The sequence below is a fragment of the Macaca fascicularis genome, chromosome 16 (assembly GCF_037993035.2).
Source record: "Macaca fascicularis isolate 582-1 chromosome 16, T2T-MFA8v1.1".
Lineage (NCBI taxonomy): Eukaryota > Metazoa > Chordata > Mammalia > Primates > Cercopithecidae > Macaca > Macaca fascicularis.
The window spans coordinates 89,058,668-89,082,965 of NC_088390.1; the positions used below are offsets into that span (position 1 = coordinate 89,058,668).

General features: G+C 51.7%; 1 protein-coding gene across 3 annotated transcripts in view; it reads right to left on the reverse strand.

Annotated features, from left to right (window-relative positions):
- Positions 1–22,889, reverse strand: part of WDR45B (WD repeat domain 45B) — a 33,324-nt gene extending 10,435 nt beyond the window's left edge. For 2 of the 3 annotated variants that reach the window (XR_012426384.1, XM_045376377.2), the window contains exons 1-4: positions 22,719–22,889; positions 18,124–18,198; positions 5,014–5,115; positions 1,400–1,487 (exon numbers count right to left, since the gene is read on the reverse strand). Coding sequence is in view for 2 of the 3 variants with exons in the window: in XM_045376377.2 (XP_045232312.1) it covers positions 1,400–1,487; positions 5,014–5,115; positions 18,124–18,198; positions 22,719–22,785 (332 nt within the window). In the remaining variant the exon portion in view is untranslated. The remainder of the gene's footprint in view (positions 1–1,399; positions 1,488–5,013; positions 5,116–18,123; positions 18,199–22,718) is intronic. The other variant, XM_065532182.1, reaches the window with a different exon arrangement.
- Between the last annotated feature and the right edge of the window lie 1,409 nt (positions 22,890–24,298).

Below are 24,298 nucleotides of genomic sequence, written 5' to 3' on the forward strand. Positions count from 1 at the left end.
CCGGGATTACAGGCATGAGCCACGGTGCCGGAGACATTTGCATTACTAAGGGCCTTTAAATACTGACGTTATTAAAATGACAAACCCACACAAAAATGCAGGAAAGCTGGCCGGGTGCAGTGGCTCATGCCTGTAATCCCAGCACTTTGGGAGGCCGAGGCGCACGGATCATGAGGTCAAGAGATTGAGACCATCCTGGCCAATGTGGTGAAACCTTGTCTCTACTAAAAATACAAAAATCAGCCGGGCACGGTGGCTCACACCTGTAATCCCAGCACTTTGGGAGGCCGAGGCGGGCAGATCACCGGGTCAGGAGATGGAGACTATGCTGGCTAACACAGTGAAACCCTGTCTCTACTAAAAATACAAAAAAATCAGCCAGGCATTGTGGCGGGAGCCTGCAGTCCCAGCTAATCGGGAGGCTGAGGCAAGAATTGCTTGAACCCGAGAGGTGGAGCTTGCAGTAAGCCGAGATCACGCCACTGCACTCCAGCCTGGGTAACAAGAGAGAGACTCTGTCTCAAAAAATAATAATAATAATTAAAATTAAAACAAAACAAAACAAAACAAAAATAAGCCGGGCATGATGGCGTGCACCTGTAGTCCCAGCTACTTGGGAGGCTGAGGCCAGAATTGCTTGAACCCGGGAGGCAGAGCTTGCAGTGAGCTGAGACTGTGCCACTGCACTCCGGCCTGGCAACAGAGCAAGACTCTATCTCAAAAAAAAAAAAAAAAAAAGAAACAAAAACAAAAAAAAGCAGGGAGGTGGAATGACCTCTGTTTACATCCAACTTGCTTGGCCACTGTCCTCCCACAGTCGACAGAGATGGAAATCTTAGAGTAAAATATGGAAATCATATTAAATAAAAACCCGAATGAACGAACTCTGCGCTATTTTGCTCAATGTACTAGGACAAACTTCCATATTCCCCCTAAATGCCCCTGAGGCCATGGCTGACAGAGCCACCTGCTACTTTCAACACAGAAAATTCAGTTTTCCTTTACCCTCAAATCGAAAACCTTTATTGAGAGGCAGCATTTGGCAAAGTATGGGCTAAAAGCAAGGTAATTCAAGGCTCAAAACTCATGTCTTCAGCTCTGCACCTGTCAGAATGGGACAGAACTCACCACAGTGAGACCCACTGCCTGGGACACTGTGGCGTGTGCCATCCACGCCCACCACCTACTTACCTCCAGTGGAGCCCCGAAAACAAATACAATTCGCTGCCTTTCTTGCAGCAATATAAATAATCCTTATATCCTTTGGGTCATAAAAACCAGGGCCAACATTTTAATACATAATTTCCTAAACATTTTTCTGCTAGAAATAGAAAAGTATTTCAGCCATCTTTAGAGAAAGTAAAATTCCACTTTAAAAAGTTACTGACACCAAACCCACCTATCTCGCCGCAGTTTGACTGCCTTGACTTCTGTAGAAAATTCTATTTCAATAACAGTCTTCTTCTTCAAGTCATCCCAGATCATTACTGAAACATCAGAAAGAACAGATGAACGCAGTCATGAACAGTCACGAACAGTCATGAACAGCCACGGTGCTGGGATGCAGAGATGCCAGCTTGACACCTAAGGCGGTTTCTCTTCCCACTGGCACGGCTGTGCCCAGCCCCAGGCCTCAGACACACACCCGCACCTGGGAGGCCTTGGGGTACAACTCAAACCGGGAGCTGTGCCGGGGATCTGCCCTCGGGCCCCTTCCCCACTCACAGCGTCTCCCCTTCTTGGTAGCTGGCCGCCCACTTGCTCCCTCCCCGCCCGTTCCTCTCTCAGTGCGCACGGCCCGGTCCCGGTCTCAGGCGACCCACTGGCCTCACACACAGGCACGCGAAGCACGTTCATCTCCTCTCTGCCGACCCTTGCCTGGTTACTTTCCTCTCCCTGACCTTCCTTGATTCCACCCGACTGAGCCCACGGGCAAGCTGACCAATGACGTTAAAGTGCTGGAGATAAACCTGCATCAGGAAGGGCGGTTTCAGCTTTAAAGTGAAATCAGAGGGACACAAATCAGGGCCAACGAGGTTTTCACTCCACTCAACGTCCTGAGTTGTTCTTGTTCTTTTTTTGTTTTTTTGAGACAGGGTGGAGTGCAGTGGCGCGATCTTCACTCACTACAGCCCAGGCTCAAGAGATTCTCCCACGTTAGCTTCCCAAATGGCTGGGACTACCGGCATGCACTACCATGCCCAGCTAAGTTTTGTTTATTTGGTAGAGGTGGGGTTTTACCATGTTGCCCAGGCTGGCCTCAAACTTCTGGGTTGAAGTGATCCACCTGCCTCAACTTCCCAAAGTGCTAGGATTGCACGTGTGAGCCACCGCACCCAGCCCCTGCTCCTTTTTAAGTTCAAAACTTCTTCTGTCTTGTTTGCCTGCTAACATTGCAACATTCTATTAGGATAAATTAGCAGTTTGTGTTCTAAGGGCTGATGTACCAATAAGCTTTAGGGATGAGAATGCCAGCCAGCACCGTGCTTCTGAAGAACCACAGGAGGGATGGGTGCAGTGGCTCACGCCTGTGATCCCAGTGCTTTGGGAGGCTGGGGTGTGAGAGCCCTTGAGGCCAAGAGTTCAGGACCAGCCTGGGCAACATAGTGAGACTCCCATCACTGAAATAAAAAGTTATTAAAAATTAGTCACAGCTACTCAGGTTGAGTCCAGGAGTCTGAGGTTGCAGTGAGCTATAATCACCCCCCCTGCACTCCAATATGGGCAACAGAGGAAGACCTGGTCTCAAAAAAACACAGCCGGGCATGATGGGTCACACCTGCAATCTCGGCACTTTGGGAGGCAGAGGCGGGCGAATCAATGGAGCTCAGAGTTTGAGACCAGCGTGGGCAACATGTCGAAACACTCTCTACTAAAAACACAAAAAGTAGCCGGGTGTGGTGGGTGCTCCTGTCATCTCAGCTACTTGGGGGGCTGAGGCGGAAGGATCACCTGAGCCTGGGGAGTAAGCCAGGATTACACAACTGCATTCCAGCCTGGGCAATACAGTGAGACCCTGTCTCAAAACTAAATAAACAAATAAAAATCAAGTTTACTAGTAAAAAAAAAAGTACCTTTCGATGTTACAAAAAGTATGTGGTACTCAAAAACCTGCTGAATACTGCTTTCTTCTACGTCTGTGAAATTTCTAAGGCTTTTTCACCTCTTAGAAACCTTATAATGAGAATGAGACCTGAGATTTCTCATACAAATGGCTCCCTTGTTAGCACCTGGGGTCCCCCAGCAATGCCAGAGGTAAGGCAAGGGAAACGGCCCTCGAGGCCTCCTGACTTCCACCTGTAAGCTTCCCTTCCTCCTCAATGGTCGATGAAGTTCTCCATGACAAGACACAGACCAAATCTCCAGCAGGATTTCTGCCCGTCCCCAATTAGCCAGGGCAAAGTCATTCTCCTGCAAAGCCTGCCCAGCTCTCTCTGTGGAACCTCCGCTGTCCCTTCTGGGTGGGCTCCTCCAGAGGACCCACAAGCCACAGGCCTCTGCCCCTCTGGGCTAGGCTAGCTCTCAACTCTGCTTTGAAGCTGGCAGACTAACCTCGGACCTGTGAGACTACAGAACTGCTCAAACGCCAAGACCTCAAGCCCTGTCTTCCACTGTTCTTCCTGCCAATAATCTCTCCCCATTTCATTTCTCTGCTCCTAATTCCAAAACAAAAATAAACGTATCAGGCAGGGCCAGCCCTCACCTGAGTGTGTCAGGCAGGGCCAGCCCTCACCTGAGTGTGGACTCTCTTCCGCACATTCATGTTCATGCAGTTCACGGGGCTCTGCTGAGAACTGTGAGCTGGGCCCCAAAGCCTGTCACGAGTCATCTAGAACCTTCTGCCTTTCCACACAATCCCTTTGTGCCTGACCTGGGCTGGGCTATTCTATTCCTAAGTACGTGGTCTCACCCAGATCCTAGTTCACCTGCTCACTTCCCACTTGGCATGCGGCGCCCCCACAGCCCCATCCTGGTCTTGATTCCGAACTGCCTCCTTCACTGAGCCTCTCCTTCCCTCCCCACCTCCTTCCACCCCACCCACCCACCACTGGGCTCCCACTCAGCCATCCTCCAAGACCACCGGCAGCCTTCAACGTCACCAGAACCAGAGCGCTTTTCTCAGGCCTCCTCCCGCCTAGCACTGGGCTCCGATGAGGATGCTCGCTCCACTTTTCCTGCCTCTCCCCATCAACAGCGGCTTTCCACGCCTGCCCCATCCTCTGGTGTCTCTTCACTCACCTCATGCACTGCGTCCAGACCAGAACTTTCCCAAAACACAGATCTGATGGCATCTCCTTCCGGGCCACACGTTACCTGGCATTCGAGCCTCCCAGAGATCTGCCTCCCACCTCCCGCCCCCAGCCTACCTCCCGCCTCCCATCCCCAGCCCACCTCCCACCTACCGCCTCCTGCCTCCCACGTCTTCCGTGTTCTGCCCTCCATTCCTGGATGTTTCGCCTCGAGCCCTCTTTCCTCAACCAACAGCGAGGTTAGGCTGGCACGAGGCACGCAGCTGTCAGGAAAGCTGTCTGCTCCTCCCTCTACTTAAAAGGGCCAGAGCTCTCATGCCACATTGTCTGCACTCACATGCACGGACTCCCGCCCCAACAAAAATATCCCGAAACCCAGAGCCAAACTGGATTTCTGTTCTACGTAGCTATGAAACTAATGTTCCTTTAAGTCAATGGCTCTCAGTAAGAAAAAAAAAAATCCTTCTACCTTGCATTAAAATGAATTCATGACATTTATGATGTCAACCTAAGGTGCAGCGGGCCCGTTTTCTGTTTACTGACTGACCGAAAAGCACGTGTTCTATGACAACTCAAGCGAGTGACAGGTGCTCCGTACGGGAACAGAGACCTGGCGCCCTCTCCACCTGCTTCCTCCCCAGCGACCAGTCCTGGGTATTTCACAAAACTGCTAGGGAAAATCACACATGGCCACAAACAGAAACACATTCAAAAAAAGACTGGGATACATGAGGCATGATTCTTAAATACACAATTACAGTACCTTTGTTGGGTGGGTATTTCGGCTTTTTTCCACCACCAACTAAAGCTAAATAGTTGCAGCGAAATAACATTTCAACATGGCCAACTCCTCCTTCCAGAAATTCTGAAATGATAGTTTTAAAAAGACAAATGTTACAAGTTAATATGTATATTTTACAATAAAAAAGAAAAGAGAAAGTCAAAACAGGTAACGTGGTAATTTTCTTTCTTTTTTTTTTTTTTTGTAAGAGACAAGATCTCACTGTGTTGCCCAGGCTGGAGTGCAGTAGCTCTTCACAGGTACAATCACAGCTCACTGCAGCCTTCAACTCCTGGGCTCACATGATCCTCCTGCCTCAGCCTCCCAAGCAAGCTGGGAATACGGGACTTTTTTTTTTTTTTTTTTTTTTTGAGACAGAGTTTTGCTCTGTCGCCCAGGCTGGAGTGCAGTGGCCGGATCTCAGCTCACTGCAAGCTCCGCCTCCCGGGTTTAGGCCATTCTCCTGCCTCAGCCTCCTAAGTAGCTGGGACTACAGGCGCCCAACACCGCGCCCGGCTAGTTTTTTGCATTTTTTAGTAGAGATGAGGTTTCACCGTATTAGCCAGGATGGTCTCGATCTCCTGACCTCATGATCCACCCATCTCGGCCTCCCAAAGTGCTGGGATTACAGGCGTGAGCCACCGCGCCCAGCCGGGACTTTTTTTTTTGAGATGGAGTCTTGCTCTGTCACCCAGGCCAGAATGTGGTGGCACGATCTCACTGCAACCTCCACCTCCTGGGTTCAACCCACTCTCCTGCCTCAGCCTCCCCAGGTCGCTGGGACTACAGGCATGCACCACCATGCCCGGCTAATTTTTGTATTTTTAGTAGAGATGGGGTTTCACCATGTTGGCCAGGCTGATCTCAAACTCCTGACCTCAAGTGATCCACCTGCCTTGGCCTCCCAAAGTGCTGGGATTACAGACATGAGCCACCGTGCCTGGCCTACAGAACTCATTTTTTTTTTTTTTTTTTGAGACTGAGTCTGGCTCTGTCACCCAGGCTGGAGTGCAGTGGCCGGATCTCAGCTCACTGCAAGCTCCGCCTTCCGGGTTTACGCCATTCTCCTGCCTCAGCCTCCCGAGTAGCTGGGACTACAGGCGCCGCCACCTCGCCCGGCTAGTTTTTTTGTATTTTTTAGTAGAGACGGGGTTTCACCGTGTTCGCCAGGATGGTCTCGATCTCCTAACCTCGTGATCCGCCCGTCTCGGCCTCCCAAAGTGCTGGGATTACAGGCTTGAGCCACCGCGCCCGGCCTACAGAACTCATTTTTAATCAGCAATTTATATCTAACTATCATCAGAAATGAGAAAGGTGACTGGCTAAAAAAATAGTGCTAGGTTTCCAACTTCTCTCAGCTGTCGTCATGTTCACTGTTTCATAAAGGCTGAGCACACAACATCCCAGGAAGCTAACTCAGAAAAATGTGTGAAATACTTGAATCCATATTTCAAGAGATGGCAAAACCCGTAAACTCCAAGAAAGCATCCTAAACCTGTAAACTCCAAGGAAGCATCCTAAACCCATAAACTCCAAGAAAGCATCCTAAACCTGTAAACTCCAAGGAAGCATCCTAAACCCATAAACTCCAAGAAAGCATCCTAAACCTGTAAACTCCAAGGAAGCATCCTAAACCCATAAACTCCAAGAAAGCATCCTAAACCTGTAAACTCGAAGAAAGCATCCTAAACCCGTAAACTCCAAGGAAGCATCCTAAACCCGTAAACTCCAAGAAAGCACACTAAAAGCTTTACTGCTCGGGAGGCTGAGCAGGCAGATCAGCCTGGTCAAGAAAGAGACCATCCGGGCCAACATGGTGAAACACTGTCTTTACTAAAAACACAAAAATTAGCTGGGCGTGGTGGCGGCACCCGTAGTCCCAGCTACTCAGGAGGCTGAGGCAGGAGAATCACTGAACCCAGGAGGCTGAGGGTGCCGTGAGCTGAGATCACACCACTGCACTCCAGCCTGGTGACAGAGACTCCATCTCAAAAAAAAAAAAAGAAAAACTTTAATGCTGAGTGATTTTTTTTTTTTTTTTTAGAAACAGGGTCTTGCTATATTGCTCAGGCTGGAATGCAGTGAAGTGATCATAGCTCACTACAGCCTCAAACTCCTGGGCTCAAGGACCCCTCCTGCCTCAGGCTCCTGAGTAGCTGGGGCTATAGGCACACATCACCGCGCCTGGTTAATTTTTTCAGAAAAATTTTTAGAACCGAGGTCTACTGTATTGCCCAGGCTGGTCTTGAACTCCTGGTCTCAAACAATCCTGCCATCTCAGCCTCCCAAAATGCTGGGATTATAGGTGTGAGCCACCGCAGTCTGAAATGCTCCAAACTGTTCATGAATTATGTAAGAGGAAAATGTCCACAAATTTTCAGAGGTCGTCCATGACAAAAGGATGACCAATGCTCTCTGAGGGGAGCAACAGGGGCACACTGATGAGAAACCCACGTTCTGTATGGTTCACGTAACTCAGGACTGTCCACTCACTTCGGTCTGCAATGACCATGAGCTCTACCTCTCCAGTTACAGCTGCACAAAATGACTCAAAAGTGCCTCACCTTGATCTTTGAGATATCTGAAATTCAAGGCAGTTGGGCACAGTGGCTCACACCTGTAATCCCAGCACTTTGGCAGAGGTGGGGGGACTGTTTGAGCCCAAGAGTTCAAGGTCATCCTGGGCAACATAAGGAGATCCCTTCTCTACCAAAAATAAAAATTAAAAACTTGGCTGGCAGCAGTGGCTCATGCCTGTAATCCCAGCACTTTGGGAGGCCGAGGTGGGCAGATCACGAGGTAAGGAGTTTGAGACTAGCCTGCGTAACATAGTGAAACCCCGTCTCTACTAAAAATACAAAAATTAGCCGGCTGTGGTGGTGGCAGGTGCCTGTAATCCCAGCTACATAGGAGGCTGAGGCAGGAGAATCGCTTGAGCCCGGGAGGCGGAGGTTGCAGTGAGCAGAGATCACACCACTGTACTCCAGCCTGGGCAAAGGAGGGAGACTCCATCTCAAAAAAAAAAAAAAAAAAAAAAAAAAAAAAAAACACCAGCACGGGCAACGTGCTTTTGGGACATCAAACTTGTGTGCACCAAAGGACACAATCAACAGAACGAAAGCACAGTCTATGGAATGGCAGAGCGTATTTGCAAGCCACACATCTGATAAGTGGGTAATATCCAGACTACATGAAGGACTTTTCTAACTCAACAATAAAAACAACAACAACCTGATTTTAAAATTGGCAAAAGATTTGAATAGTACTTCTCCAAAGATCATTTACAAATGGCAACAAGTACAAGAAAAGATGCTCAGCATCATTAGGCATCAGAGACATCCAAATCAAAACCGCAGTGAGATGCCACCACCTCACACCCATCAGCATGACTAATGTTTTTCTTTTGTTGAGACAGGGTTGCCCAGGCAAGTGCAGTGATGGGAACAGGGCTCACTGCAGAGGATGGCTAATATTGTTTTTCAACCCAGGAAATAACAAGCACTGGCCAAGACAGGAAGGTAAGGGAACTCTCACACCTGTCTGATGCAGCTGCTCTGGAAAAAAGTATGGCAGGTCCTCAACAAATCAGAGAGATTGGGCACAGCAGCTCACTCACACTATAAATCCCAGCACTCTGAGAGGCCAAGGCGGGACAATGACTGGAGGCCAGGAGTTTAAGATCAGCCTGGACAACAGTGAAACGCTGCCTCAATTAAAAAATAATAAAAAGGCTGGGCGTGGTGGCTTACGCCTGTAATCTCAGCACTTTGGGAGGCGAGGCAGGTAGATCACTTGAGATCAGGAGTTCGAAACTAGCTTGGCCAACATGGTGAAACCTCGTCTCTACCAAAAATTAAAAAAAAAATAGCCAGGTGTGGTGGCAGGCGCCTGTAATCCCAGCTACTTGGGAGGCTGAGGCAGGAGAATCACTTGAACCCAGGAGGCGGCGGTTGCAGTGAGCTGTGATCGTGCCACTACACTCCAGCCTGGGCGACACAGCAAGATTCTGTCTCAAAAAAAAAAAAAAAAACCTAATTTTTATAAATCAAAAAGTTACCATATGACCACTGGATGCAGCGGCTCACACCTATAATCTCAGCACTTTGAGAGACCTAGGCGGGGGAATCACGAAGTCAGGAGATCAAGACCACCCTGGCCAGCATGGTGAAACCCTGACTCTACTAAAAAGACAAAAATTAGCCTGGAGTGGCAGTGCACATCTGTAGTCCCAGCTACTCGGGAGGCTGAGACAGGAGAATTGCCTGAACCCAGGAGGCGGAAGCTGCAGTGAGCCAAGATCTCCACTGCACTCCATCCAGCCTGGGTGACAGAGTAAGACTCCGTCTCAAAAAAAAAAAAAAGAAAAGAAGAGAAAAAGAAAAAAAAGTTACCATATGATCCAGCAATCCCACTTCTAGTTATATAAGCAAAAGAACTCAAGGCAGGGTCTGGAAGAGATACCTGCACACCCACGCTTACAGCAGCATCATTCATAATAGCAAGGATGCAGAAGGACCTGAGTCCACAGGTGGAGAAATGAATAAGCAACACGTGCTCCACACGTGCAATGATTTATTACTCAGCCTTAAACAGAAGCAATTCTTTCTCATTTATTATTTTTTCAAGATAAGGTCTCACTATGTTGCCCAGACTGCTCTCAAACTCCCGGCCTCAAGCAATCCTCCCGCCTCAGCCCCTGAAAACACTGGGATTACAGGGGTGAGCCGTGGTACCTGGCCTGAAATTCTGACACAGGCTGCAACAGAGATCCTAGAGGACACTACGCTAAGTGAAATAAGCCAGGCGGAAAACAACAAGTGCTATATGATGGCATTCATAGCAAGTCCCTACAGCAGTCAAGTCCACAGAGACAGAAAAGCAGAATGGTGCTTACTAGGAGACAGGGGAGAGAGAATTAATGGATGCAGAGTTTGGTTTTCCAAGATGAAATTCTAGAGGTCTGTTTAACAACAATGTAAATATATTTAACATTACTGATCTATACGCTTAAAAATGGTTAAGATGGTAAATTTTATTTTACATGCTTTTTTACCTTTTTTTTCAAATGCTGCCACCAAAGACCTGCTTCGCCCCAGGTGTTAGAAGTGTAACTGTTTCCTCAATGTAGGTTCAGTAAGTTTTAGACACACATCTGAGTGACCTGAGAATCATGCCAAGGTCACTCGTGTGTTCTTCAAACACTATTCAACTGAGAGACAAAGTTTAGCCCTTTTATAAACTACGTGATCTTAGGCTTATTAATAAAGTTATTAATGCTTCATCTGTCGTCTTTTCAGGTTTTTTTTTTTTTTTTTTTTGAGATGGAGTTTCGCTCTTGTCACCCAGGCTGGAGTGCAATGGCACGATCTCGGCTCACTGCAACCTCCACCTCCTGGGTTCAAGCGATTCTCCTGCCTCAGCCTCCCAAGTAGCTGGGATTACAAGCGCTCATCATCACACCCAGCTAATGTTTGCATTTCTAGTAGAGACGGGTTTCGCCATGTTGGCCAGGCTGGTCTCGAACTCCTGACCTCAGGCGATCCACCCACCATGGCCTCCCAAACTGCTGGGATTACAGGTGTGAGCCACTGTGCGCAGCCGTCTTTTCAAGTTCTAAAAGCAACAAGTCATTCCCTTAGCAAGATGTGATTCTGGCTAATGGTTAAGAGAAGAAATGTTGGCTGGGTGCAGGGGCTGATACCTGTGATCCCAGCACTTTGGGAGGCCAAGGCAGATGGATCACCTCAGGTCGGGAGTTCGAGACCAGCCTGACCAACATGGAAAAACCCCGTCTCTACTAAAAATACAAAATTTGCCGGGCGTGGTGGCAGCAGCTCACTCACACCTGTAATCCCAGCACTCTGGGAGGCCAAGGCGGGACGATGACTTGAGGCCAGGAGTTTAAGATCACCCTGGACAACACAGTGAGACACTGCCTCAATTAAAAAAAAATAAAAAGGCCAGGTGTGGTGGCTCAGGCCTGTACATGCATGTCTAATCCCAGCTACTCAGCAAGTTGGGGCAGGAGAATCGCTTGAACCCGGGAGGCAGAGGCTGCAGTGAGCTGGGATCGCACCCATTCAGCATGGGTGACAGAGCAAGACTGTCTTAAACAAACAAAAAAAAAGAATTAAGAATTAAGACAAACGCAGTCAGTCACCAGCACAGTTAGCTATGCAGTCTCTGAGTTTTAACCATGGAAAGAAAAAAAAGAACAGATTTTTCAGAATCAAGAGAAGAGGCAGAGGAGGAGAGTGAAGGCCTTTCCTGCAATGAAAAGTAATCAGAGGTAACAGCCCAACTTCAGGAGTTAGAGAGGACTTTTAAACCCCTGCCAAAGAGATTCTCCCATAGCACCTGGCCCCCACCTCCTGCGGCTGAAGAGGGAGAGAGGGTCTCCCCACAGAAAGACCAGGGTTACTTTCAGAGCCTCCTACGTTCCAGACCCCAAGGGCTGGTACTAAAATATTACAAAGAACAGTCCTTGTTACAGAGAAATGTAAGATACAATAAATCTTTCTGAGTTTCTCTTCAAAGGGTTTATTTAGCCTGCTAACTTCCTTATCCTTTGTTCTCAAACTCAACTTTCTTGTTCTTCCTTGCCCCCAGTTACTGTAAATAGCCTACCTGCTTCCCGTCAGCTCTAATCAACAACTCACACCTCTTCCCTCGGTTGCCTGTATCCAGTGTTCCCCGGAACTGCACGTCTCACACGCTCCACTTCTGTACCTCACACCCCTCCCCTTCTATATTGAGAAAAACATGTACAAGTAGCCAATCAGGTCAGCTCAGATTGTGCCGTCCGACCCCAGCCCATGGGGGAGTGACGCAGAGACAGGGACTGCGTTCAGGATAAGATCCCCTTGGTCTCCTTTGTTCTCTGTGCTCTTGCCATCTTGACTGATGCAAGTGGCACCCTTCTGCAGAAGTAAATTGCCTTGCTGAGAGAATTAAACTTTTGCCTGAGTGCTGGTTTACTTCGCAGCACCGAGCATTTACTCCTGGAACATTCTATATCCAACAAAAAGAAGAAATGCCCAAGTCTGCCCAGGATGTCAGCGTCTGCATCTCTAAGGGTCCCTAGCTGCTGGACTTCTCTATAATAGCAACTAAAACTGCAGCAATAGGTTGAGAAGGACACAAAACAGGCTCCTACTAAACATCAGCTGAGGAAAACTTGAGGTACACCCCAGTCCTTGTGGTGGAGAAAAACTCTCTCCTCTAATCATGGTCTCTCTCTGCTCTCACACAGTTATCAACACAGAAGACTTCTGTGACCAAAGCAGACACCACACAGCAAACCCCAGCCGGGTATCCTCTCACTCAGTCGACAGCATCTGCCTGGAGACGTGTGAGATCCTCAGGTTGAGGGCTCAGTCCCCAAGACTGTCTGCACCACACACCAGTCGCAAGTCAGAACCTTGAAAACTTCTGACTGACCAGCTTCAAGTTGGGGTTCCCGTGACCCCTTCTTTGGATTCAATTTGCTGACACAGCTCACTGAACTCAGGGAAACACTTCCTCATGTTTACCAGTTTATAACAAAGAATATTACAAAGGACACAGATGAACAGATGCACAGGGCAAGGTATTCGGGGAAGGACGCAGAGCTTCCACCAAGCTTGCTGAACCCTGTCTCCCTGGGATTTTATGGAAGCTTCGTGACATCAGCATTCCTTCCCCAGGGGCAGAGGGTGCGGCCTTCTCTGGGGAGGGTCTTAAGACCCACAATTAGAAAGGGTGGGGGCGTGGTGGTTAATGCCTGTAATCCCAGCATTCTGGGAGGCCGAGGCAGGCAAATAACTTCAAGTCAGGAGTTCGAGACCAGCCTGGCCAACGCAGTGAAACCCCATCTCTACTAAAAATACAAAACAAACAAACAAACAAAACAACCTAGCCAGGTGTGGTGGCAGGCACCCGTAATCCCAGCTACTTGGAAGGCTGAGGCACGAGAATCACTTGAACCCATGAGGTGGAGGTTGCAGTGAGCCAAGATGGAGCCACTGCACTCCAGCTTGGAAGAGATTCTGTGAAAGAAAAAAAGGGAAGAAAGGAAAGAAGAAAGGAAAGAAAGAAAGAAAAAGGTGGGGTGGCGGTGGGGAGACAGGACACGTTAGGGTGAACAGGGGTAGAAGGAGGTCAGAGGCCTCCCCTGAGGGCCAATATTGAAACAAAAAGACTAACCAGGGCTGTGGGAGTTACCAGCCAGGATGAAAACCAAAATATGTAATTACACCTCACCTCCACAGGCCCAGACTCTCCCAACAGAGCCTGCTGCCAAAGACAAGAAACTAATCAAAGACAATGGGGAAAGGGGTGTCTGAACATGGCATAAGCAGGCCGCACTGAAGACAGCGGAATGCCTGGGAACACCTCTGTCCACCGTGCAGACCCAGCAAGCTCACTGGCCGGGCCGGGCCCCAGTTACCCAGGTTCTATTCAGCTTTGTAATACGCGAGAGCTGTGTCTTTTTTTTTTTTTTTTTTTTTTGAGACGGAGCCTTACTCTGTCGCCCAGGCTGGAGTGCAGTGGCGTGATCTCGGCTCACTGCAAGCTCCGCCTCCCGGGTTCACGCCATTCTCCCGCCTCAGCCTCCCAAGTAGCTGAGACTACAGGCGCCCACCACCTCGCCCGGCTAGTTTTTTTTTTTGTATTTTTAGTAGAGACGGGGTTTCACCATGTTAGCCAGGATAGTCTCGATCTCCTGACCTCGTGATCCACCCGCCTCAGCCTCCCAAAGTGCTGGGATTACAGGCTTGAGCCACCGCGCCCGGCCGAGAGCTGTGTTTTTAAGTGACGAGTGGAGCTGACTTTTTCCACACACTCTTACATTTCTACAACCACTGGATACTTCAAGTACCGTTCTTGAAACACTGCTATTTGTTCCCATGACCAGTGAACGTTTTTGGCAGTAGACTCTCGGCCGTGTACGGTATGTCTGAATCCGAGTCCTGAGCTGTGATCTCACAGCACCACTATGAGGACCGTGACAAGCTGCGTTCTCCACTCTGGGCTGCTTCCCTGGGGTCCAGGGGCCTCCTAGAGTAGAACAGCCAGCCCATCTCTGGAAAGAACAAACCTGGTGTACAATGGATGCAGGACCTATGTCGTGGAGCAGGGTGGGGGAACGCTGCCCCCCAAGACTGAAGGAGCAGATCCCCAAGGCGGCTTCCCTGAACCACCAGCTTCCTGCTCCTGCCAAGTGGCAGAGGTGTATCTGGAAGAGGCGTCCTGCTCAGAGCCCACAGGCTCCTTATTCAATACCACAGTCACGCTGCAGAGAACCATGCACAAGCCCAGATCCAGGACACACTGCAACGCAGGCTTCCTTCCCCACCACTCAGGAAAGCCAAGTACTACAATAAAAAGGAACAAGGGCAAGTCTGCTGCTGCTCTTCACTGGGGTGTGTGTGTGTGTGTCTTCACTGGGGTGTGTGTGTGTGTGTGTGTGTGTGTGTTTTGAGGCGGAATCTCGCTCTGTCACCCGGCTGCAGTGCAGTGGCAAGATCTTGGCTCACTGCAACCTCCGACTCCCTGGTTCAATAATTCTCCTGCCTCAGCCTCCTGAGTAGCTGAGATTACAGGCACGCACCACCACGCCCAGCTAATTTTTGTATTTTCAGTAGAGATGGGGTTTCACCATGTGGGCCAGGATGGTCTCGATCTCCTGACCTCGTGATCTGCCCACCTCGGCCTCCCAAAGTGCTGGGATTAGAGGCGTGAGCCGCCGTGCCCGGCCTGCTCTCCACTGTTAAACTGTAAGCTGCCAGAAGCAGAGCAGCAGGTGAGTCTAAGTGCAGAGACAAACTGTTTAAATGTGCCATGAAAAAGACAGTGTGGCCCTACCGTATCCATCTCACATTAGGGCCTATCTACTCACATAATCTGGAAATGGGAGCACACCACACACACACACGTGTGAGAACTGACTGCATGCTAAGCTCAGGGACAGCCTGCCCCAGACACGGCCGAGCCAGCAGACGCACAGGACTGGGTACGTGAATGACGCACTAAACCATGACAATGGTATACTTTTCTGGAATTTAGAAGTTTTAGATGTTTAACTTTTTTTTTTTTTTTGGAGATGGAGTCTTGCTCTGTCGCCCAGGATGGAGTACAGTGGCGCAATCTCGGCTCACTGCAACCTCGGTCTCCCGGGTTTAAGTGATTCTCGTGCCTCAACCTCCCCAGTAATTTGGATTACAGGCACACGTCACCACGCCTGGCTAACTTTTTGTATTTGCAGTAGAGACAGGGCTTCACCGTGTTGCCCAGGCTAGTCTCGAACTCCTGAGCTCAGGCAATCTGCCCACCTCAGCCTCCCAAAGTGCTGGGATTACAGGCGTGAGTCACCATATGGGCCGTCACATTCATTTTTATAAGAAATGTTGAACTTACTGTAAACACTTCATTAATTAGGAAGCAGTTGCTAATACGCTGTTGTGGTGTTATGAGACACAGACAGGCTTTCACTGGCGGTTCCTGGCTCCTAACACCCAGACCCTGCTACAGTCTTTTGTTATAATGTTGGGTGTGTCAGGCCTCAGGAACGAGAATCTCTCTCCTGCCCTCCTGTCGCCTGCTAAGGCAGAACTCAAACCTTCTCCACCTGATTGCAGGTCTGAAGACCCTCCGTAGAGAGGGTCCCGCCCTACACACTGGGAGAACGAATGCAGATACTATGAAGCTTCCTTAAAAATCCGGCCAGGCGCAGTGGCTCAAGCCTGTAATCCCAGCACTTTGGGAGGCCGAGACGGGTGGATCACGAGGTCAGGAGATCGAGACCATCCTGGCTAACACGGTGAAACCCTGTCTCTACTAAAAAATACAAAAAACTAGCCGGGCAAGGTGGCGGGCGCCTGTAGTCCCAGCTACTCAGGAGGCTGAGGCAGGAGGATGGCGTGAACCCAGAAGGTGGAGCTTGCAGTGAGCTGAGATCACGCCACTGCACTCCAGCCTGGGCGACAGAGCAAGATTCCGTCTCAAAAAAAAAAAAAAAATCCAAGAGGTGGCCGGGGTGCGGTGGCTCACGCCTGTAATCCCAGCACTTTGGGAGGCCGAGGTGGGCGGATCACAAGGTCAGGAGATCAAGACCATTCTGGCTAACACAGTGAAACCCCATCTCTACCAAAAATACAAAAAAAAAATAGCCGGGTGTGGTGGCGGGCGCCTGTAGTCCCAGCTACCCAGAAAGCTGAGGCAGGAGAAAGGCCTGAACCCTGGAGGCGGAGTGTGCAGTGAGCCGAGATCACACCACTGCACTCCAGCCTGGGCGACAGAGCAAGACATCAAAAAAAAAAAAAAAAAAAAAAGAAAGAAAAAAAAAAAATATATATATATATATATATATATATATCTCCAAAAAGTATTTTTTGTAACACATGTGGAAAAAAAGAGAAAAAAATCAAAGAAAAATGAATTTTGAAGTAAAAAAATAAAACACATAAAAATCCAAGCGGTCAGCTGAGCACACGGAAGGTCCTGGAGGGCGGCCGCCCAGGGAGGGCTTGGAAACTCCACGGCCCATCCCCCACACCCTGTCCTGCGCTTGCCCTCATCTGTGTTCTTGGCAGTGTCCTTTACGGCGGTCCGCAGCCCCGGGCAGTGGTGGTCCGTCAGGAACCAGGCTGCGCAGCAGGAAGCGAGCAGTAGGCAACCAAGCGTCCCCGCTGAGCTCTGCCCATCACATCAGCAGCAGCATTTCTGTCTGAAGGTTAGAAGGCCCAGACTCAAGCACGGTGGGGCTGGGGCAGTCTTGGGGACCGAGCCCTCGGCCTGTGGGATCTCACTCTGTCTCTAGGTAGATGGTGTCAGTCCCACATTCAGTCACAGAAGTCTTCTTCTGTGCTGACATCTGTCATGGTGTTAAGAGCGGAGAGGAAACATGGTTGGGAGTTTTCCCACACAGCTGCTAATGATTCAACTTGGACACCAATGCCTGCAACTCTTCTGTAAGCTTCTGGGTCAATTTAGTAAAAAGTATCCTGAGATTTGCAAGTCAAGCTGTTTTAAAACATTTTGCAACTACTTATCTGCATAAAGCAGAACTGTCCCAATTTACTGTTCCAAGTGAAACAAAGTAACTATAAATTAGATGCATGAAAAGCCACCAACTTCACCTGTAACACTGGCTAATTCCACTGACTTCCTCTGAGAGTAATGCGGGTGCTACTCCTGATGATGATGGTGGCATCACACACTCCACAGCACCTAACGTGTGTGCAGGCATTGATCTGTGTGTCTGACGCACTCCGACTCATTTTCACAATAGCTCCATGAGGCAGTCATTGTTATCAACCTTATTTCACATATAAAGAGAGGTAGCCGGGCGGGGAGGCTCACACCCGTTATCCCAGCACTCTGGGAGGCCAAGGTGCACAGATCATGAGGTCAGAAGTTTAAGACCAGCCTGGCCAACATGGGGAAACCCTATCTCTACTAAAAATACAAAAATTAGCTGGGCGTGGTGGCGTGTGCCTGAGACAGGAAAATCGCTTGAACCCGGGAAGCGGAGGTTGCAATGAGCCGAGATCATGCCACTGCACTCCAGCCTGGGCGACACAGCGAGACTCTGTCTCAGAAAGGGGGGGTGGGAAGAGGTCCAAGGAGGCTGAGAAATTTGCCCAAGGTTGCACAGCAACCTGGTAAAGGGCATAACCAGGACTCAAATGTACACACTGTGGATGCAGCCTGAGGAAATGCACCCTGACTTACAAAATAAACTCCCAGACATAAAGGACCACTTACTGTTTTACATCCCAGGGTTACAGGTGAGATTTTATTTGAAAAGAGGTTTCTGCTGCCAAAAATCCCTGATGTGACAGGAAAAAGGCACGAGAAGTTCACGCTGATCTAGAGTTCACTAGAGAAATCAGGCCAGTGAACAAACCTGCTCAGCACACTCCTGGATCCCTCAGCACCTATAGAAGCTCAACAGAAGAAAGAGGACAGCTCCCTCCAAGTTGGCGAGGGGCCATGAACCCTACCCACTTCTCAGAAACAGCCATCCCCTCCCTGCTCCACCTGCAAGGTTAAATTTAGACTCTGAGGGTTGGAAAAGGGAGAAACCAGGAAATGTCCGTTAATTCTTACCTTGTTTCTCTTTTTCTTTCAGTGGGTCAGTGTTATAGACTCGGAATCCATTTTCCATCCCACACGCAAAGCATCCTAAAGCAGAAGTGTAAGACAGACATTAATCCCCAGGTCTGGAGAAACGGCAACTACTGCGAACTCCTGCAGATGCTGAAACCACACAGGCACCACAGGTGCTAAGTCACAACTCCTTTCCTTGCGGAAATGTTACTAAGTGACAAGCACATTCATGAGGGACATTTTGTTTGTCCTTTAGCAAAGGAGTCTTGGAGTTGTTCACACAGCTTCCCCACTGCAGGGTCCTTCTGTGGCATCCCCGTGGCCCAGGCTTGGAGGGCAATGAGTGACAAATGCAAAGGACACCTCTAGAGGAAACCCACCAAGCAGACAATCCCACCCACTGTGGACACCGGGTGAGGGGAGGGCAGGGTGCTGGGAGACAAGAGGTAGTCCTAGATCCAGGAACCGGGAAGGTGAGGCAAGGATGCTCTTTCCCATTTACAGGGTGGTCTCCCGTGACTTTGTCCCACCTATAAATCATCCTCACTCCTTAAAACCCTGTCAGAGTCTCAATGAGTTATCCAGGTCACTCATCCTGGTCACTGTCTCCAAGCCACACACCAGCCACACAAGAGAACGGCACCGTTAGAAACTGAACAAAGCGCTTAAGTGCGAAGATGACAGTGTGTTAATGCTTGTGTATGACCCAAGGACTGCATCCGTCTCCTGAAATGCCATGTCCAACTGTTGGCTCTACGAAGCTGTGGCGGGAAAGAGAAAAAAACAAACTGCCCAATTATTTTTCACATGAAATGTCGCGAAGTCTGGTTCCTTGCAATGACTGCACAAGTGGGTGTGAAAGACCAACGCAAAGGCCTCTTAAAATTCCCATTCGAGGCCGGGCGCAGCGGCTCACGCCTGCAATCCCAGCTCAAAAAAACAAAACAAAACAGGCCGGGCGTGGCGGCTCACGCCTGTAATCCCAGCACTTTGGGAGGCCGAGGTGGGCAGATCACCTGAGGTCACGAGTTCGAGACCACCCTGGCCAACATGGTGAAACCCACTAAAAATACAAAAATTAGCCAGGCATGGTGGCATGTGCCTGTAATCCCAGCACTTTGGGAGGCCAAGGCAGGTGGATCACCTGAGGTCAGGAGTTCGAGACCAGCCTGACCAACATGATGAAACCCCATCTCGACTAAAAATACCAAAAAATTAGCCAGTCTTGGTGGTGGGCGCCTGTAATCCCAGCTACTCGGGAGGCTGACACAGGAGAATCGCTTGAACCTGGGAGGGGGAGGTTGCAGTGAGCTGAGATCACGCCATTGCGCTCCAACCTGGGCAACACAACAAGACTCTGTCTCAAAAAAAAATAAAAATAGAAATACCCAAACCACCTCCTAGAAATCCACAGGAAAAAGGCAAAGTCCTCAATAGAAAAATGGGCAAAAGACTTAGACATGTCACAAGAGGATATCCAAATGGTCAAGAAACACGAAGTCAGGAAAATGCAAATAAACAACACAGAGAGATTTACACAGCCACCAAAATGACCAAAAATAAGAGAAAACACCAAATGTGAGCTGGGTGTAGAGCCTTGGGAACTCTCAGACCTGCCATTTGAGGGCAAAGTGGTACAACCACTTTGGAAAACTATTTGTACTATCTACTATACTGTCAATTCTACTTCTAGGTATATAGGAGTATATGCCTTGTGGAAATGTGAACATATGCTCTCTGAAAGACATGTTCTAGAATAATCATTATTCTCACTACTCATATTATGCTTATGATAGCCAAAAACCGGAAAGTACCCAAATGCCCAACCATGGTAGAATGGATATATGAATTGTTGTATGTCTGCACAAAGGAATACTGTACATCAAGAATGATCTGGTTGGGCATGGTGGCTCACATCTGTAATCCCAGCACTTTCGGCGGCCGAGGTGGGCGGATCACGGGGTCAGGAGTTCGTGACCAGCCTGGCTAACACAGTGAAACCCTGTCTCTACTCAAAATACAAAAATTAGCTGGGAACGGTGGCGGGCGCCTGTAATCCCAGGTACTTGGGAGCCTGAGGCAGGAGAATCACTTGATCCCAGGAGACGGAGGTTGCAGTGAGCAGAGATCACACCACAGCACTCCAGTCTGGGTGGGAACAAGACTCTGTCTCGGAAAAGAAAAAAAAAAAAGATCTACAACTATACTCAACAATACAGAAGAAAAAAAAAATCACAAATATGATGTTGAGTAAGAAAGCTACAAAACGGCCGGGCGCGGTGGCTCAAGCCTGTAATCCCAGCACTTTGGGAGGCCGAGGCGGGTGGATCACGAGGTCAGGAGATCGAGACTATCCTGGCTAACATGGTGAAACCCCGTCTCTACTAAAAATACAAAAAACTAGCCGGGCGTGGTGGCGGGCGCCTGTAGTCTCAGCTACTTGGGAGGCTGAGGCAGGAGAATGGCGTGAACCTGGGAGGCGGAGCTTGCAGTGAGCCGAGATCACGCCACTGCACTCCAGCCTGGGAGACACAGCGAGACTCCGTCTCAAAAAAAAAAAAAAAAAAAGAAAGCTACAAAACGGCCGGGCACGGTGGCTCATGCCTGTAATCCCAGCACTTTGGGAAGCTGAGGCGGGCGGATCACCTGAGGTCAGGAGTTCCGAGACCAGCCTCAACATGGAGAAACCCCATCTCTACTAAAAATACAAAATTAGCCAGGCGTGGTGGTGCATGCCTGTAATCCCAGCTACTTGGGAGGCTGAGGCAGGAGAATTGCTTGAACCTGGGAGGCGGAGTTTGCTGTGAGCCTAGATCGAGCCATTGCACTCCAGTCTCGGCAACAAGAGTGAAACTCCGTCTCAAAAACAAAAAAAGCTAGAAACAAAAAAAAGTACAAAAATAAAGTACAGAAGTAGGCAAAACTAATCTATGACGTCACAAGTCAGGTAGGGAGCATTTATTGGAATCAAGGGTGGCCAGGTATGTTCAATTTCTTAATTGTTAGTGACACCTGTGTTCAGTTTGGAAAATTCATCACTTGAACACTTACGATCTATCCACCCTTCTACAGGTATAGCACACTTCAGTAAAAAGAAGGCATTACAAACACCAGATGGTTGGAAACCACCCTCTGAGGAAGCTGGGCATCTCCCTTGCCATCTCAGCAAAACTTTCTTCCCAGAGAAACCCCAGCACACAACCCTGGGGAAGCTGGCAGCGCCCAGGAAGCCTGATTGGCCCCAGGGCATCAGAATCACTGACGAGTTCTTTTAAGTACGTGTAATCCAGCTGGGTGCGGTGGCTCACGCCTGTAATCCCAGCACTTTGGGAGGCCCAGGCGGGGGGATCATCTGAGGTCAGGAGTTGGAGACCAGCCTGGCCAACGTGGTGAAACCCCGTCTCTACTAAAAATACAAAAATTAGCCGGGCGTGGTGGTGGGCGCCTGTAATCCCACCTAATCCGCAGCCTGAGGCAGGAGAATCGCTTGAACCCGGGAGGAGGTTGCAGTGAGTCCAGATCGCACCAGCCTGGGCGACAGAGTTAGACTCCGCCTCAAAATAAAATAAATAAATAAATAAAACTGTCTTCACAAATACGGGATCATACAGCACCTGCCTGGATTCTCTTCAAAGACAAAACTTCCAAAACCAACACGTAAAGGCTCGCAGAAGTCTGTCTCGGAATAACGGTCATTCCTTTTCTTCCCCATCATGACCTTTGGGAAGTGCGCCCTTCAAATGGGAGGGGGGGAGGCAACCATCCGAATCCCGGTCCCGCCCGCCTCCCGCGGGAACCCGACCGCGCCGCTCTGAAGCACCTGCGGGGAAGGAGGTCACCTTCCCTGGGCGCTTTAAATCATCCAGTGCTTACACCTGGATTCCGACATGGGAAAAGAAGTAGGATTTCCCTCGGGCCTCCCTTAAGTCATTTTATTCCACCAAACACGAGGAAAAATCCCGGGGAGTGGGGGCGGGGAGAGTGAGTCTCCGACTGAAACTGACGGGAGAGGGGGGACCCGCACCCCACCCGCGCCACTCGCCACCAGAGGCGTCAGGGGCGCCGACTCCGCGGCTCCAGTGAACCCAAGCGGATTCGGCTCAGCCACGGGCTACCTGCTAAACACCCTGAAAGGAGCAGGGGGCAAAACGGGGTTCCGCGCAGCGCGTCAATCACGCTGCGCGGAAAATCCCGATAACCAGGGAGCCCGCAGGGAGCCAGGGGACCCGAGTGGGCGTGGCGCGCGCGGAGGGGCGGCCGCGCAGGAGGCCGGGGTTCTGCGCCGTCTCCCACCAACCTCGACCTCGGCCCGGGACCGCCGGCCGGGAGCGGCCACAACCCGGGGTTGAGCGGGGGACGAAAGGCCGGGAGGGTGGGAGCCGGTTCGGGCCTGGTCCGGACCCCGGCTGAGGCTGGGAGCGGCGGCGAGGGCCGGAGCCGGGGACTTCGGAGGGAAGCTCGGGCGGGGCTGGGGTCCCGGGTGGGAAAGCCTGGCCGGAAAGGGGCGCCCGGAAGAGGCCGGAGAGTCGGGGACCCCGGGCTGCGGGAAGGCCCGGGCAGGCAGGGCGACAGGGCCGCGCCTCGCGCCTCCTCACCGTGGTCCTGGTTGAAGCCGGCGTAGAGCAGCCCGTTGCCGTGAGGGTTACACGGCAGGAGGTTCATGGCTCCGCGATGCTGGGCCGCCGCTCCTCAGCGCCGCATGCCGCTCGCCGGGGCCGGCGGTCTGGTCCCCTCTGGCCGGCGCTGAGGCCGCCGCGGCCGTAAGTGCCGGACGTGCGTGCGTGCGTGCTGGACGTGCGTGCGTGCTGGACGTGCGTGCGTCCTGGATGTGCGTGCGTGCTGGACGTCCGTGCGTGCACGCGCGCCCCCCAGGGAGCCTATGGAGCGCCGAGCGCATCTAACCAAAGCGAGGCGAGGCAAGGCCGGGCGGGGAGGGGCGGGGCGGGGCGGGGAGGGGCGGGGCGGGGAGGGACGGGGCGGGGCGAGGCGGGGAGGGTCGGGACGGGACGAGGCGGGGAGCGGCGGGGAGAGGCGAGGCCGGGAGGGACTGGGCGGGGCGAGGAGGGGCGAGGCGGGCGGGGCGAGGTGGGGCGAGGCGGGCGGGGCGGGCGAGGCGAGGTGGGGCGAGGCGGGCGGGGAGGGGCGGGGCGAGGAGGGGCGGGGCGGGAGGCGCGGGAGAGGAGGGGCGGGGCGGGGCGGGCGGGGCGGGGCGGGGCGGGGAGGGGCGGGGCGGGGAGGGACGGGGCGGGGCGAGGCGGGGAGGGTCGGGACGGGACGAGGCGGGGAGCGGCGGGGAGAGGCGAGGCCGGGAGGGACTGGGCGGGGCGAGGAGGGGCGAGGCGGGCGGGGCGAGGTGGGGCGAGGCGGGCGGGGCGGGCGAGGCGAGGTGGGGCGAGGCGGGCGGGGAGGGGCGGGGCGAGGAGGGGCGGGGCGGGAGGCGCGGGAGAGGAGGGGAGGGGCGGGGCGGGGAGGGCGGGGCGGGGAGGGGCGGGAGCATCGAGCACGTTCGAGGGAGGGTCCGGCCTTGTCATGCGCGGGGTCGCCGTGGGACGGAGGATGGCCCCTTGAGGGCTTGGCACCGACACCTGACGGTCAGAGGAAGGAGGGAGAGCCGGTGAGGGAGGCTGACCCAAACTGAGGCCCGGTGCATCATCCCTCAGGAGAGGCAAGCGCAGAAGCGCCACAATACTAGGGCCCCCCTTCAGGACACACAGACCGCCAGGACAGAGACCTTCCCAGGACACGCAGCCCCCCCCCCCAGGACACACAGCCCATAGAGGACACAACCCTTAGGACCCCACCGAAAGGACAGGTGGTCCTCACACAGCACAGCCCCCGCAGGACTCCAGGCCCTCAGGTCACATTGCCCAGAAGACACAGGGGCCTCCCAGGACTCACAGCCCCCTGGGAAACACACAGCCTCCCCAGGACACAGAGCCCCCCAAGACACGCAGACCCCCAGGACACAGAGCCCCCCAAGACACGCAGACCCCCAGGACACAGAGGCCTCCCCAGGACACGGAGCCCCCCCAAGACACGCAGACCCCCAGGACACAGAGCCCCCCCAAGACACGCAGACCCCCAGGACACAGAGGCCTCCCCAGGACACAGAGCCCCCCAAGACACGCAGACCCCCAGGACACAGGACCCCCAGGACACAGAGCCCCCCAAGACA